Here is a 15,693-nt window from a genome sequence, read left to right as displayed (position 1 = left end):
CTCCAGCGTTCGAATGGCTGAGCCGGCGTTATCCGTCCTGAGTCGCCTCGCGGAGCTCAGCGCGTTTATCCTTTCAGGGAAGGGCCCTGCGATGCCGGGGTGCGGGCAGGTTTTCGGTGACGCCGGGGAATGCCGGTGGCTCTCCGGAAGCGAGCTGGCGCTTTGGGAAGTCCCACACAGCGCCTCGCCGCGTTTTCATTTTCCAAATACTTTTTTTAAAAATGGGGCTGGAAGCAGTGCCCAGAACACGGAAGGAAAAAAAAAAAAGGGTGATTTTGTGTTTTCCTCGACCTTGTGCCTTTCCCCCCGTGACTCGGAGAGACCCAGGCAGGACCAGAGATTTTACTTCTTGCTTTTTATGCCCTTTCTGCCCCAAACGGCGTCGGGCAGAGCCGGATCCGCGCCGGCACTGGCCGGACATGACTCGGCTCACAGCTTAATCACTCAGGAAACGTCAAACCAAGCCATCGGGGTGCGGCATCGCCCCAGGGACGGGGTTCAGCCCTCCTGAAACTGGGGTGTAGCATCGGACACCCCCAGCCCTTCCCGGCACAGGTCTGCCTCAGAGATCAGGTTTTTTCCAATGGCGGGAGCTCGGGTGTCCGAAAAATAAAACGAAAATAACTTTCTGCTTTTCTGTTAAAGATGCTTTTTTTTAAAAAAAAAAAAAAGAAATTATATATATATACACATATATATAAAAAGGAAGAAAAAGATGTCAATGGTTTTGGAACAAGCAGGCCTGCGCGGCATCCCCGGGTGAGGCGGGGGGCTGGCAGGACCCCCCCCAGCAAACGTGGGGGATGCAGCCCCCCGCTGCCCTTCGGCCTCGGCCCTTGCAGGGCTTCCTCCTCCTCCTCCTCCTCCCGCAGCGCACAGCACTTACTGCCCGGCAGGGACGGTCTCGCATAGGAGCGTTGCGTATTGGTGTTTGGTCGGGGGCTTGGGAGGGGCGGGCGGTGCGTACAGCTGCTTTTCCAAGGGATTTTTGCGGTACGGATTTAACCGGACAAAATTGTCCTTCTGCTCGTGGCTCTTTTCTCTTGGCTTTTTATTTTTAATGGAGAAACTGGTGCAGGGTGGGTTGGGTTTGGGTTTGGTTTTTGGTGTTTTCCCTTCTGGTTTGGGAGTATTTTGGAATTTTTACACTTTCAAACAGAAAAACGTTTTCGTATTTTTTGCAGAAATGACAGCAGGCTTCCACCGTGTCTATCGGGTTGGTTGGCATCGGATATAGAAATTTTTTTTTTTCATTGTCGGTTTGTCCTTTCCCTGTTATTTCCCCTTCCTATTCTTTTTTTAACTCACTTCCAGCCACCTCCCCACCGTCGGACTTTTCCTCCCGACACGTTGAGTCTCGCTGGTCTCACGAAAACTCCTCTTCAGCCCCAACCGCGGGTAACCCCGACCTGTAAATCCAGCTTGGAGAGTTTTCCCTCATCCATCTGGCTGTCTCCCAGAGCATGTATATGTATGTATATAGGAACCTCTTAATTGGGCACTAATTAATTGGGAGCCCGCTTCCCGCCCCTCTCCAGCCGGGATGCTCCACCCCGCTGCTGGAGGGAGGTGGTCGGACCCCAAAAAGCAAAGCGAGCCCTGGGTTTAGCGCAGGGTGACCCCCGCTGTCCCTTGGCGCCCCGTCGCCGGCGGCGGGGGGGCTTCGTGGAGGTGTCGCGGGGGGCGGAGGAGCGCCGAAGGGCTTGGGGACGTTCGTCACCGTGGCCGTGCCCCTGTGGGGCCACCGGCCCAGCAGGGACGATGCCGTATCAGTGAATTTTCTGTCTTGTTGGAGCTTTTCTCAGCTGTCTTCCAAGTATTATTTTTATTGTAAAAAAAAAAACCAAAAAAAAAAAACAAAAAAAAAAAGGAAAAAAAAAGTTAAAAATGTGAAATGTAATTTTTACAGCAGCAATATGAAATATATTTTATAAGAAATAAAAAGAAAAGTTGCCTGACGGCTCGCCGGCTCCGCCTTGTCCTTGCAGCCCGTGGCGCGGGGGTGCGTCCCTGTCCCCTGTCCCCCCCCGCGGGGGTCCCCGCTTCGCTGCCGCGCCCCGGAGCTCTTCCCCAGCCCCTTGGCACAACCGCTGCTGGCACCACTAGATAGCAGTGTCTGCCCGGCGCTGGGAGCCCGCAGCCTGCGCTGCGCTTTTTTTTTTTTGTGGGTTTTTTTTTTATTCCCCCTCTCCCCCAAAAAAAACCCCAATTCATCAAGTTTTGACCCTGGCAGCTGCAGGGAGGGGTTAATACGCCATGAACCCGGCGGGTTTTTAATCGCTGTCCGGCCGCGGGGGACTCCCCAAAGTCTGGTGGTCTGAGCCTTCCCTTGCTGGAGGTCGAGCTGAGAAGTTGCCCTTTGATGGGGGCGGGGGGGGGAATGGATAATTTTACTTTTTTCTTTTTTTTTTTTTAATCCAGAGGAACTGGAAAAAGGAAGAAAAGGGGAGATGGAGGGCAGCGGTGGCTGAGCAGGGATGCGGAGGGGAGCGATGCCTCCCCCTGCATGGGGAAGGAGCGGGGTAAAAACAAAAAACCACAACCAAACCACAATTAAAAATTGCATCCCGGGAGCACCAAATTGCTGCAATTCCTACAATTTCTGCAGAGCCCAGGCTGGCCCCGTACCCCATCCCGACCCATTCCGCAGGGGAGCTCGGGGGCCTCCGCTCCCACCTCGCCGTGGGCGAAGCGGATGCTCCCGCCGGCCAAAGTCTTCCCCCAATTAATTTTTTAATTGCCGCCCCGTTTCTTTCTCAGCATAAAAAAAGAAAGCGGCAGCAGACGTCGCCTCCCTGCCCGGAGCTGGCTCGTCGCCTGGAGCCCGCCGCTAGCCCAGTTTGCCAACCGGGGCCACCGGGGCCGGCCGGTGGCGTGGCTGCCACGCGTCCCTACCCCTCGGCCAGCGGCGAGCCCCAGCCTCCCGCCGGCACCGTTTCTATGGCAATGCTAAAAACAGCGCCCAGGGCTTGGGCGGCGATGCCGCTCCTCTCCCCAAATCCGGGGGGCTCCGAAGAGAGGTGAACCCCCAAATTTCCAGCAGGGTTGCGGAGGCTGGGGCCTCTTTGGAGGGCTGTGAGCGCTGGAGCCTTCGTTATTCCTATGGAAAAGGTTCTGGGTGCGATGGAGCCGGGCAGAAATTCCCCTTCTTTCTCTTAAACCCTAAAATCCCTTTTTTTTTCCCCTAAATAACCCCCCGATCCATCCCATTTTTGGCTGCGGGGCACACATGCAACAGGATCCACCCCCGGCACCTCTGCAACAGCTCATGCAAGGCGGGATTTCAACCACCTAAAAAGCCCCCAATCTGGAAATAACGCAAATTTCCCCCAAAAAATCTCCTTTTTTCCCCCTAAAACCAAATTATTCCCCATGGAGCGGGGCGATTCGGTCCCCCCCATGGCGGCGCCGGTGGGGGGCAGCAGGGACCTGCTCTGCAAGCGTTGACCCAAGTGACGGTCGCCAGTCGCAATAATATCGTAGAAACAGTAAACTAATTTATTAATCCTTTTGCTATGTACAAGTTTAATGGAGAAATCTTTGTATGAAACAATTAAAAAGAACAAGATCTTGGAATTTTTTTTTCTTTTTTTTTTTTTTTGTTTTTTCCATGGGGGTATTATATTATATTTATTTTTATTTTTATTTTTTTTTACAAACAGTGAGGGGCAGTGCTGCAGGTGAGACCCGGGTGAAGTCGCTCCTGGGATACACTTTTTTTTGGGTAGCAAATTAGGCAGGAGAATCAACTGGCTCCGATTATCCTCCTGGGAGCGACACGGAAAAACCACATCCCGGCGCGGGGACTGGGATGCGATGCATGCCGAGGGGGGCGAAGGGGGACGCAACGAAAACACGCGCGCGGTTCCTATTGCTGAGCAAAGAAGTCAACCCCGGAGGCTTTACAAAACTTCAAGGAAAAGCTTTTTTTTTAAAAAAAAAAAAAAGAAAAAAAAATTTTAAAGGGAAAAAAAAAATTTCAAAAATAAACATTTCCAGGTGGTTTCTGGGCGCTGGGGTGGGAGCCGATCCCTGCTGCGGCGGCCATCGGGTCGGGCACGCGGGGATGGAGCCACGGCGGGACGTGACCCCTCGGCATCCCCCACCCGAAAAGCTGGAAATAAATCCCGTGGGAAGCCAAAAGCCCCAGCCGGGGGATGCCGAGCGCTGCCAGGGAAGGCACTGGCAATGTGGGGTAGGGGCTGATTTTCCACTGGATCCAAGGTGGCTTGTTCACAGTGGCCAAGCCAAAAAAACCCCCAAAATCCAATTTTTTTCTTCTTTTTTCTTGCAAAAATCCCCTTTTTTTTTTCCTTATTTTGTTTAAATTTCCGCCCGCTGCCCCACGGTCCTCTCCCCCCACTCCGCTCCCCGCGCCATCTCGCTCCCGTCGCCGGCGGAGGCCGAAATTCCTCGGGTCCTGGTTTAAATCGGGCTTAGTGAGTGAAGAGCAAAGTGATTTCTGAACGCGTGCGAGTCTGAAGCGCTTTGGGGTCCGTCAGAGAGAGGATGGAGGCTGCTGGGGTGGACAGGAGCAGGGTTAATTTTGTCTGTGCCTGGCGGAAGGTGCTGGGATGCGGTGCCGGAACGCTATAAAAAAATAAAAATAAAAAAAAATAGAGAAAGGGAAAAAAAAGGGGGAGAAAAAAAAAAGAAGAAAATAAGAAGAAAATAGGAAAAAAAAAGGAAAAAAAAAAAGGAAAAAAAAAAGCAGCTGAGCTGAGAGTGGAGGGAGTGGGGGGCTATCTCCCAGGGAGATGCCACCCGGGGGAGAAAAAAAAAAAAGGAAAAAGAACCAAAAAAGGGGGGAAAAAATTTTAAAATTCTCCCAAATTGTAAATTTGGGGGAGGGGGGAGCTGGGGCTGGGTGGGATCGGCAGCTGCAGGGCAGAGGGGCTGGGGGCTCCGAGCATCCCGGCGCGGAGCCGGCGGCGGGAGGGGGGACGCTGGTCCCTGGGGAGCGGCAGCACGGGGTTAACCCGCTGCTCGGTTTGGCAACGGGAAGCTGGAGCTTCTGGGGAGGGATTCTTTAATTTCTAACAGGAAAAGGTTCTGCTTGATTTGAATTTCTTGTCATTCATTTTAATTCATTTTCATTCACTTCAATTTATTTAAATTTTTAAATTTTGAATTTTTATTTAGTTTTTTAATTTTTTTAATTTTTTTTTTTAAATTGTCTTTATTTTTTTTTTCCCCCTGCTTTTTGCGGGGGCGCTGAACCATCCTTCAGACCTATTTGGTGTTGAGGACAAAATCCTTTTGCCCATCCTCCCTGGGGGGGGGTGACAGCAAAGGGCCGTTCCCGGAGCACCCTCCGGACGCCGTGATGCCGACGCCCGCCCTCAGCATCCCTCCCCGCTCTCCAATTTGGCATTTTTCAAGCCGTTCCCAATTTTTTTTTTTTTTTTTTTTTGCCCCTTTTTTGATTTGCACCTATGGACATGTGGTGTAGAGGGGTAGAGGGTTGACTTTTTTGGCCATGGCGGACCTAGCCGGGCGGCGCGGGTCTCCGTTAGATCTCGTTGTGCTCGCTGATGCCGCCGGCAATGCCGTACTCACTGGAGCGGGGCGACATGCCCAGGTACTGCTTCAGGAACTCGCTAAACCTCTTCTGGTTGTTCCACTTCCTCGCCGACTTGCGGACCCCGATGAAGCCCCCGTATCGCTTCTGCACCCCCCTGGCCGTCGGCGCCGGCCGCGAGCCGCGCGTCCCCCGCGGGAAACCGCCGAGTCGTCGGGAAATGTCCTCGGGTGGCTGCGGGAAGGCGCCCGGCGCCGGTTCGACGCCTTCGTCTTCGGCTTCCCGTCGCCGCAGCAGCTCGCTTACCTGCAGCGGGCTCACCGGCACCTCCGGCACCGCATCGTGCCAGGGATCACCGGCGTCCTGGAGGTCACGGGGCCGCGGGGCGGCTCGGCCGGCGGCGGCGGCGGCGCACAGCTCCCAGGTGGCCCGCGGCACGGCTTCGCCTTCGCACTCCAGGATGCAGATCTGTGTGGGAGACACGGGGACGGGTGTCAGATGGGTTTTGGTGTCCCCCCCCGACTGCGAGACACCGGGCAGCGCCGGCTGGTGTACCCCAAATGCCAGGTGCTTGGGCACCCCCCCACTTCCAGCCCATCCAGCGATGCAACGCGCTGGAGGACACCCATGGCAAGGCGCCGGCAGCTCCTCAGCCCTTGCCTGGCCTCATTCGGTGAGGCATCCCCTCCCAAAACCCATTCCCGGGCTCCCAGAGGTGGTGGCGGTGGTGGAGATGCTGGGGAGCCACGGCAGCTGCTCAGCGTCCCTCTCCCATCCCTCCCTAGACAGGCTCTGCTCCGCGCTGGACATGCTCCACGCTCCCCGTTGACATCCATGCTCCAGTCCCGCCACCCCGTGTTCCGCACTGCTGGGTCCTTCAGCCGGGCATGAGTCCAAAAAATCACCGAGTCACGGGACGGCGGAGGTGGGAAGGGACGTCTGACATTTGCCCATGGCACGTGCTGGTGCCTGGGGTTGTTCCTCCCCAGGGGCAGCACTTTGCTCTTCTCCTTGTGGAACTTCATGAGGTTCCTACCAGTCCATTTTTCCAGCCTGGCAAGGTTCCTCTGGATGGCAGCACGACCCTGTGGTCTACCATCCACACCTCCCAACTCTGCATCGTCTGCTAATTGCTGAGGGTGCCTCTGCCACCTCATCCCGGTCATTAATGAAGATGTCAAGGTCTTCCAGGTTTCAGTCCACCTCCCTGCCCATTTATCTACCCTGTGCTTCAGCAGCTTGTCTACGAGGATGTCATGGGAGGCAATGTCAAAGCCCGATGAAAGTCAAGACAAGCTGGTTGTCTCACTGCAGAAAGCTATCAGGTTGGCCAAGCACAATTTCCCCTTCATAAATCCATGCTGGCTGCTCCCGATCACCTTCTTGTCCTTCATACGTTTGGAAATGCTTTGCAGGATGATGTGCTCCACCGCCTCCCCAAGGATTGAGGTGAGGTCGACCAGCCCATAAATTCCCAGATCCTCCTTCATGCCTTCCTCGAAGACAAGTGTGACATCTGCCTCCTCCCAGCCCCCAGGAACCCGCCCCGATCGCCACGTCCCTTCGAAGGCCATCAAGAGCAGCCTCAACAAGAGGTGCCATCGGGCTTCCTCAGCACCTACGGGTGCATCCCACCACATTTGTGTCTCAGACCTTTCCAAGAGGCCTCGTCCACCAAGGCAGGACGCAGACTCACCACTGCTGTGGGTGATAGCCCCAGGTGGGCTGGTACAACCAAAACCAGCACCCAGGGGAAACCATCCAGGAGAAAATCATAGAAGAACCAAACTAAATGAATACCCAAAGAAACCAAGCCTGGAGGGCCTGTAAGGGAAGGGTTGTCTTCCCTCACCTTGGAGTGTCTCCATCCCAGCATTAGCTTCATGGTGGGCTCTTTTAAATGCTTAACACCAACTGGGGGACCCATGTTGAAGCACGGTGGTGTGTCCCATTGCTACAGGCCGTCTGCAAGACCAAAACCCTTGCAAAGACTCTCATCATCATGGGTTCATTAACTTTGCCAAGAGGGAGGTGGTACAAGTCCCAGCGTGGTATCTCAGGGCTGCAGCCCAAGCACGTGGCTCTGCAGCAGTTGGCTATTTCCATCCCCGAGGACAGCCAGGCTCTTCAGACAATAAGACAAAAGAAAAACCGTTGTTCCAAAGTGAGGTGGTGACGAGGGTCTTGTAGGCTGGGACCTACAAGGGTCCTTGTGGAGACAACCGAGGGCATCCAGTGCTGAGCCAAGATCCTGTCCTGGGATCTCCAAGGCTTTGGCAGGGTCTGCGGCTGGTGGACAGTGTCCTGGCAGTGCCCTGTGTTGGCGATGGAAGGTGGTGGATCCCATGCAGGTAACAGCTCTGACGAGCACCAGCTAAGAGGCTTCAGGAGGAATTACCCCAGGTGTCAGGCTGAAGACCATCAGTGGTCCCATCGCTCATCCACAAAGCAGCCCCATGAACATCCCAGGGCCCTCAGCCATCGTGCTGTTGTCTTAATTCACATGGAAATGGCTTCTGCTGGCAGTGTTTTGGGAGTCCTCCGCAAACACCGGCCAACGCTCCTCCACATCCAGTGCCGAAACTACCTGGGAAAGCTCCTTCTGATCTTCGGTTGGCGTTAACGGTGCCACCGTGGGTTTGCACCATCCCTAGATGACTCTGGGGACCAGGACATAGGTGATTCATCCACATCTTAAAGACCAGCTCCAGCAGCTGGTCCCTGTCCTGCCCTGGCAGCTGCGATACTGCTGCAGGCACGCCTGTAACTTCAGGGGGATCTCCTATTGCTACCTCTGAAGGATGGATCAGCCACGCCGCTGATGGGACTTCCTTGGCTGTTGCTTTAGAAATGGTGGAGGGTTGTATCAAATCCCACCACGATGCTTCTTATGGCTGAAACTGAGCCTTGAAAGACCCCAGGTTCCTCTGCTCCTGGTTCAAACCACTCTTGTTTTGAGATGCAACCTTGCATGGGACCCGTGAGCTACCAACCATCCCATCTCCTCTCCATCTTGCTGGCCGGGGAAGAAAAATGCAGCTCCAGAAGCAGGACCAGGCAGGAAGGCAGGAGCTGCAGAGACGCTGGTGCCTTCAGACTGCGAAACAGCATTTTGGGGCGAACCCAGGGAGATTGTGCCCCAAAACTCGGTGGCAGCGACGTGCGATTGCAGGAGGCTTTGCCAGTAAGGGGGTGGCACTGGGGTGGCTCCCGCATCTCCATGCTGCCCTGGAAGTCACTGGTCTCCCCTGGTTTTGGGGGGGACATTTCCCAGCCCTGGGGGCTTCCCGAGATGCTGGCTCCTTTCAGGTGGACGTCTCAACCCGCCGGGATTTATCATCGCTAATAAACAGGCGAGCGGGCGGGGCGGAGGCGATGGAGAGTCCCTGGGGGGCGGAGGGAGAATGGGAAGGAAAATGCTGCCGGCCAGGGCACGGCCACGGCTCAGCGGAGGGGAAAAAAAGGGATTAAGGGCTGGAAAAAACCCAAACATGCTCTTTAATGGTTCTTCCCATCCCGTGTTGGAGGCAAATCAAGAAGGCGAGAGTGGCTGCAGGGTGCCCGATGCCCCGAAGCACCGCGGTTTGCCAGCCGTCTGCAAAGCTGGTCCCATCCTGACGGGGCTCGGAGGGGGACTTTGGTGGCTCCGTGGAGGATGGGGTGGGGGTCCGGGATTGGTGTAGGTGGGGACAGCACCGCTGCAAGCCATGGAGGGCAGGAAAGCTGGGGATGCTCGGGGTCTTGGGACCCTCTTGAGACCCTCCTTGGGCCATCGCAGCCTTGTCCCCATCGCTCCCGGCAGCCGATTTGGAGCCTGCATCCTCCCTCCGGACTACTGGGTCCGACGGTGCCCCTGGGGGTGCCCAAGGAGGAGGGACAGTGACGGCAGGTGGCATCTTAAAGGATGATCTTAAAGGTCTTTTCCAACCTAAACGATTCTATGATTCGATGATCTTCCCTTCAAGGCTCCACGCCGCCCCGGCAGCCAAAGCCCCCCCCCCGACCCCAAACCCCGACCCTGGCGCAGGGAGGAGGGTGCCCACCCGGTGTGTGGGGGGATGCAGCTGGCACAGCACCCACGGGTGCTATCCCCAGGGGTGCTGGCCGTGGTGGAGGACAAGCCAGGAGGCAGAAGGACTCACGAGGACGTCGAAGCTGTCCCGGTAGAGGTGGCGGTCGCAGTGCAGGCAGTCCCCCCGGCAGTCACCCCGTGCCTGGGCGAAGAGGCAGAGCAGCAGCAGGTCCCAGAGCACAGCCCTCATGGCGGCACCGGCAGCGGCTGCGGCGCGGGAGAGAGAAAACCCGTCAAGCCGGGACGGCACCGGCACCGCCGAGCCCTGCACCTGCACCGAAATGTGCCCGTTCTCAGCCCATCCTCCCTCACCGCCTGCCCCCCCCCTCCCCCCAGACACGCATGTTCCCAGCCTCCCTGCCAAAATTATCCTTTTGGGAAAGGAGCCCGGCTGCCCTCCCAACCCCAAAACAGATCCGGCATGTCCCGGCTTAATTTTTTCCGGGCTATCTCATGGCATGAGTCCCAGCTGGGGCTTATTTTAGCAGGTGGACGTGGCGGGGCAGCACGTCCCTGGCTGTCCCCTGAGCAGGACGCTCCTTATCCGAGCATCACCAGAGCTGGGAGAGGATGTCCTACTCTGGTTTCCCCTCCTGGCCATTTTTGGGGTGCTGCTACCCCTGTCCCTATCTTAGGAGTGTTCAGCCATCACTGCCGACAGGGATTGCCGGGATCTGAGCCCGCACGGTGTGGAGCAGCAAAGCCAATTCCCAAAGAACGCCCCGTTGTCCCATCCGGCTTTGCCGACATGGGTGACAGGCGGCGATGAAGTGACATGACCAAGGCCGTGCGCTTCCCTCCCAATTCCTGGAGATTTAGTCTGATGCATCCCCATGGCCATCAGCAAACAGGAGGCTTGGTCCTCCTGACCCCGCCTTGCCCTCATCCTGCCAGGAAAAGGGATCCGACATCGCCGTGGTCCTTGGGAGCGGGTCCCGGTGCTGCATGGCATCGGGTGAGGGGACAAGCTGGAAGCAACGGAGAGGAGCAGGGTTGGGGCGTGAAGGTTGGTGCTACCCTTGGTGGCACCGAGGTCCCTCCACGCTGGAGCAGCATCCAGAAACCCCCGCACCGGGATGCTCGGAGGCGAGGAAGACCTCGGTGACGGTGGCTTTGCAACTCGTGTGCTGCTCTAGCAGCATTTCAAGCCACTTTTGGGGAGGTTGAGCACCCGGGCATGGGATCCCCGCTTATTTCCCACCCCACCAAGGTGGGGGGACACCCCTGCTCCTTGCAACGGAGGCAGAGCATCCGCAGGGGTCCCCAGCCGGCGTCACGGTCACCTTTCGTCCCCACCAGCTGGGCGGTGACACGGAGCCTGGCAGCTCCCAGTTGTCATTTGCTGGAGGGTAGGAGGGGAAGCTGATAAGGAGCAGGAATTAAGGCTTAATCTTCGTCGAGTCTCATTAAAACTGGCTGGCGGCGTGAGTCACAGGCTTGGCGGAAAGCTCCAGGGAGAGGGCAACCCCCCCCCCCCCCCCCCCCCGAAAAAATCACTCAGCCCCAAAATGGGGTTCGGCGGAGCCGGGGAGGGGGCTGCAACCCACCCCCCAGCCCTGTCCCCATGTCCCCAAGAGACATCAATTCCAACATCCTGGGAAAAGCAGGTCACATCTGGCTGCGGAGGGGGCTCCGAGATTACGGCTCGGCTTTTCTTCCCGGTTAATTGAAAGATGCTATCGGGCGGGCGGGATGCGGTACCCTGCCAGCGTCACCAGCCGGGGCAGGGCTGGGAAAGAGGGAAACAACCCCCCTCTTTGCGCATCAGTGCCCCCCAAAACGTGAAATCAGTTAAAAGGGAAGGACCGAGGGCGGTGGATTTTTGTCTTGCTTCTGCCCTTGGGTGTTTGGGGCGAGGGGGGTGGCAGGGTTGTGGGGTGGTGATGGCACGAAGCCCCTTTCTGAGTTCTGCAGCCACAGACCCATGAGAAAAAGAGGGATGCCTTTTTTCCCTTTTTTTTTCCCCATTTTTTCCTATTTTTCCCATTTTTTTCCTATTTTTCCCATTTTCCCCATTTTTTTTGCTTTTTTCACCATTTCCTTCCCATTTTTTCCATTTTCCCCATTTTTTTCAATAGGAAAATTTTCCCTTTTCTTTTTTTTTCCTTGGTATTTTTCCCCATTTTTTCCTCTGGGAAAACCGAACCTGGGCCCTATTTCCCAATGGATGCACCTCCCGGCCCCGTTGCCCTCGCACCCGGGGATGCCATCGACCCCTGCAAAGGATGTGACAGCTCCAGCGTCGCACCGCAGCCGCCCCCGCGGCTCCTCGGACACCGGGGCTGCTCCTGGGCACAAACCTTCCTCTTCCTTCCCAAAAACTAAACCTATCCATCGCAGCGGGGTGGCAGGATACGGCCACCCCATCCCGCAAAACAGCTTCGGAACCCCTCCCTCCGCTGCTCCGGGCTGCCCCAAGGGCGCATCCTCAGGAGTTTTCAATCCAGTTGAATTACCCTCATTAATATTTGGGTGGGGGGAAAAAAAAAGAGGTTTTTCTAGAAATCCAGCCTGCGGTTCAGATAACGGCGGGATCCGGTTATCCGTCAGGGCAAGCAGCTTTTATTTATTGCTCCGGGTGGGATGATGGGGGAGATGCAGCCGTATAAAAGGGCTGATTCGAGGGGCAGCGGGAAGGATGGAGCTGGGATGTGGGATGTGAATAACCGGAGGAGAAGAGGTGGAAGGGGAAGCAGGTGCTTGCTTAGATGGGTTTTGTTCGCTTGACTTGATGCGATTTGGGTTGGGAGCTCGCGGGCAGCGCTGGGGAGATGCTCCCTGCCTCTCCCCAGGGATGCTCCGTCCCCTCTTCCCCCTGGAGATGCTAAGGGCAGGGATTATCCCGGCAGCGGGATCGCCGGTTTTCCCCAAACACCTTCGCAGGGGTTTAAACGCAGCGATGCTCTCGCTTTCCCGGGTCAGGATCAGCCCCACCACGTGGGGAGCACATTTAGGAGCTCCTCGCTTCCCACACCCGGAGCTCAGCCAGCCCCAATTAATTTTTTTCCCTGCTAATTCCCACACTGCCCAAAGCCGAGGCCTGATCCAGAGGGCAAGAGAGATGCGACCGGGCAGGATCCGGCCCCGCTGGGAGCCAGCATTGAAGGAGTCAAAGCTTTTTCCAGTCGAAAAAGCACAATATTGTCCAACAGTGTCCCCCACTGGCACCGGCTAAAACATTTCCCCGGCTCCCCCAAACCCGGGCGATGCCGCACGGCTTTGTGCCAGCGGCTTTTGGGGAGATTTTAGGGAGAATCAGAGGGATTTGGGGAACGGGGGGGGGGGGGAGGCGGCGGGCTACAGATGCCCGGCGCTCGCCAGAAAAATAAGCGTTTCCTTTTGTCGATCCCCCTCAATCAGGTAATTGGCCATAATTGGCCAAAATTAGACTCCGCGGCGCGACTATAAACACAGATGTGGGCTCGAGAGGCTGAGAAAGGCTGTTCAGAGGTAAAAAAGCTCGGGAGGAACATTTCTCCCCACGTCCCCAGGTCTCAGCCATTCATTCCTGCTTTTTGGGGGCGACTGAAAAAAATCAAAGCAACAAATCCCACGGCCCCCCCCCTCCCCCCCCAACATTTTCCTTCTTTTTGTGCTTTTTCGGAGGAAAAAAAGGGATTGCTCGCAAGCCGGGCATCTCCCGGAGCATCCCACGGTGACCCCGGTGAAGTCCTGGCTAGAAGAAAAAAGGGCAGAAATACTGAATGGGGAAAGTCGTGGCGCGGCGGCTCCCAGAAGAATCTCCTAAAAATTCCTACCCTTCCTGGAGGAACCCACCATCACCCCGTGGGCTTCCCCCTGGCTTCGGGCAGGCGGCCCGCGCTGACTCCTGTTGCATCCCTCTGATTCCACTCCGGTTGATTTTGGGGCTGGATGGTGAAGCTGAAACTTTTCCTCTCTTGGGATAGAGGGGATGGATTTCTCCCCCTGGGAAGATATTTCGTTTAACCCTTAGCAGGGAGGGGAATATCTCTCCGTGAATCAAAGCCGGACAGACCATCCTCGGACTAAAAAACCACCAACCAAACACCCCCCAGGATGGAAAATTAAAGCGGATTTCCTACCTGCGGGTGTGCTGTCGGCTGCCGGCTCCTCTGATCTGTGACTCCTCCGGCGCCTGTGCCACGGTGGTATATATAGACGGTGTACACACGCATCCCCACACCTCCCTCCCCGAACACGTGCGTCGCTGAGCCCACCCCCGGGGGCTGCCGGCGGAGGGATGCGCCAGCCGGCAGCTGGGGACCGGGGCTCTGCATCCTTCCCCGCTCCCGCATCCCTCATCCGTTCCTCCTCCTCTTTCCCTAAATCCGGGGGGGCAGCCCCGAAAGAGGTGAGGGATGCCGGCCTCGTGGTTTGCCAAAGGCGCGGTGTCTCCGAGCGTCCCAGGGTTGGGACGCAGCCCCCGGGGTGTGAAGCCGCTGCTTGGTGGCCCCTGCTCCAAACCTGGGGGGGATGCAAGGACCCAAAGGCACCAGCAGCCCGGTGAGCCCCGAAATCATCCCCACACCCCCGGGGCAGCCCCCAGCCCTTCCCGGGGGGGTCTCCCCCCCGCCTCAGACCCCAGGAGGAGGCGAAGGGGGGGGGACCCCGTTACCAACCCTCTCCGGCACGGCTGCGGCAAAGCCACGCGGCTACCGAGCGCATCGCACATCAATGGCAAGCGTGCGGGTGGGAATAATTGATTTCGGGCTCAGCGGATGTGGCGGGGTGGGGGAGCAGACAATTCCAACTTTACATTTCACGCATGATGGAAAAGCCCGGCGAGCCAGACGCAGCCGCGTGCCGGCACCTGGCGAAGCGGGGAGCCGGATTTGGCCGCTCCGGCATCGGGATAGATGCTGCCTTTGATTTGGAAAGGCCAAATCGGTCTCAGCCTTCAATGGTTTCTCCTGCAAACCAACACCACCTCATTTTTCTCCCCATTTAGGTGACCCGCAACCGTAACACTCATCCGCGCCAGCGCGGAGCCAGGACCCCCCCCAGGCATCCCTCCCTGCCCCACCTCGGCGATTAAATAATAAAATCTGCTGCGGCGCTGCAATCCTAGCTTGGTAATTTCTTGTAGCGACTCCCTAGGAAGGGCCGGAGATCGGAGCGAAACGCCTCGGCACGCTTTTTGGTTTAGCTACGGATGTTAAACAGTTGCCTTTAATGCCCCTGGGCGAGACCTCGGATGCACCGGCGCGTGGACGGGCGTAAAAACCAATCTAGAAATCCATCAAAATGCCAAAAAGTGGTGAAACGGCATCGTAGGAGTGGTTGGAAGGGACCTGCCTGGTGCTGGGGGCAAGATGCGAGCCTGGATTTGGGGTTTTTTTAGGGGAAAATAGGGCTGGTGAGCACCGCTGTGCAGGACCCATGGCAGCCTGGGGTGAAGCGGTTCCCCATCGTGCTCCCAGGCAAGTGCTGGAGATAGAGAAGGCAATTTAAAAAAAAAAAAATTAAAAATTTTGTTTATTATTTAATTTTTTTTAATATTTTTTTTACATACATGTATAGCTTCAGTCTTTCTTTAACCACCTGGTTTTTCATCAAGGACATATTCCCTGGCTCTTAAGCAAAGCCGAGCAGCAGCCGAGCCGGAGCGGGAAGGCTTCGCGCTTCTTTTGTCCTCTCCTGGGGTAATTTTACAAGCTCTGGGGGCTGCCATTCGCCTCACAGCCCCCCAGAATATTCATTTCTCAGCATTTATTGAAGTGCCGGAGCCTTTTCTCCCCTAACCTGGCCAAAGGGGATTGCCTCTGCGGCCCCTTGTTTGAGCCGGTGATGATGATGCTGTTGAGCTGGCAGGAGCAGGAGGCAGCAGATGACATCGGGGTGACGTCGTTTACGGTCTCGCTAATTAACGGAGGGGTGGGGGGGGGGGTTGATTGACAGCTGAGGTGCCCAAAGCCAGCACGCTAGGCAGGAGAAGCACCCATTTTTGCAGCATTTCCAGGTTTTTCCAGGTCTGTGTGGGTACCAGCAGCTAAACCCAGCAGTACTGGGAAGGGAATGGGTTTGGGATCTGGGGGCGATTCACCCCTTTGTAAAATTAGGATAGAAAATGCATATGCTTTTTTTTTTTAAGGTTTTTCGCGCATTTCTGTTTCAAAGT

General features: G+C 56.4%; 1 protein-coding gene across 1 annotated transcript; it reads right to left on the bottom strand.

Annotated features, from left to right (window-relative positions):
- Nucleotides 1-5,512: 5,512 nt before the first annotated feature.
- On the bottom strand, nucleotides 5,513-9,783 carry PNOC (prepronociceptin). The gene is made up of 2 exons (XM_075708439.1): nucleotides 9,664-9,783; nucleotides 5,513-5,989 (listed from the first exon to the last, which is right to left on the bottom strand). Exons 1-2 carry the CDS (start codon nucleotides 9,781-9,783, stop codon nucleotides 5,513-5,515), a joined length of 597 nt encoding a protein of 198 aa, XP_075564554.1.
- Between the last annotated feature and the right edge of the window lie 5,910 nt (nucleotides 9,784-15,693).

This window comes from Pelecanus crispus, chromosome 3 (genome assembly GCF_030463565.1).
Source record: "Pelecanus crispus isolate bPelCri1 chromosome 3, bPelCri1.pri, whole genome shotgun sequence".
Classification (NCBI taxonomy): Eukaryota; Metazoa; Chordata; class Aves; order Pelecaniformes; family Pelecanidae; genus Pelecanus; species Pelecanus crispus.
The sequence above is the reverse complement of the archived record's forward strand: the minus strand, read 5'-3'. Positions and strand labels throughout refer to the sequence as shown.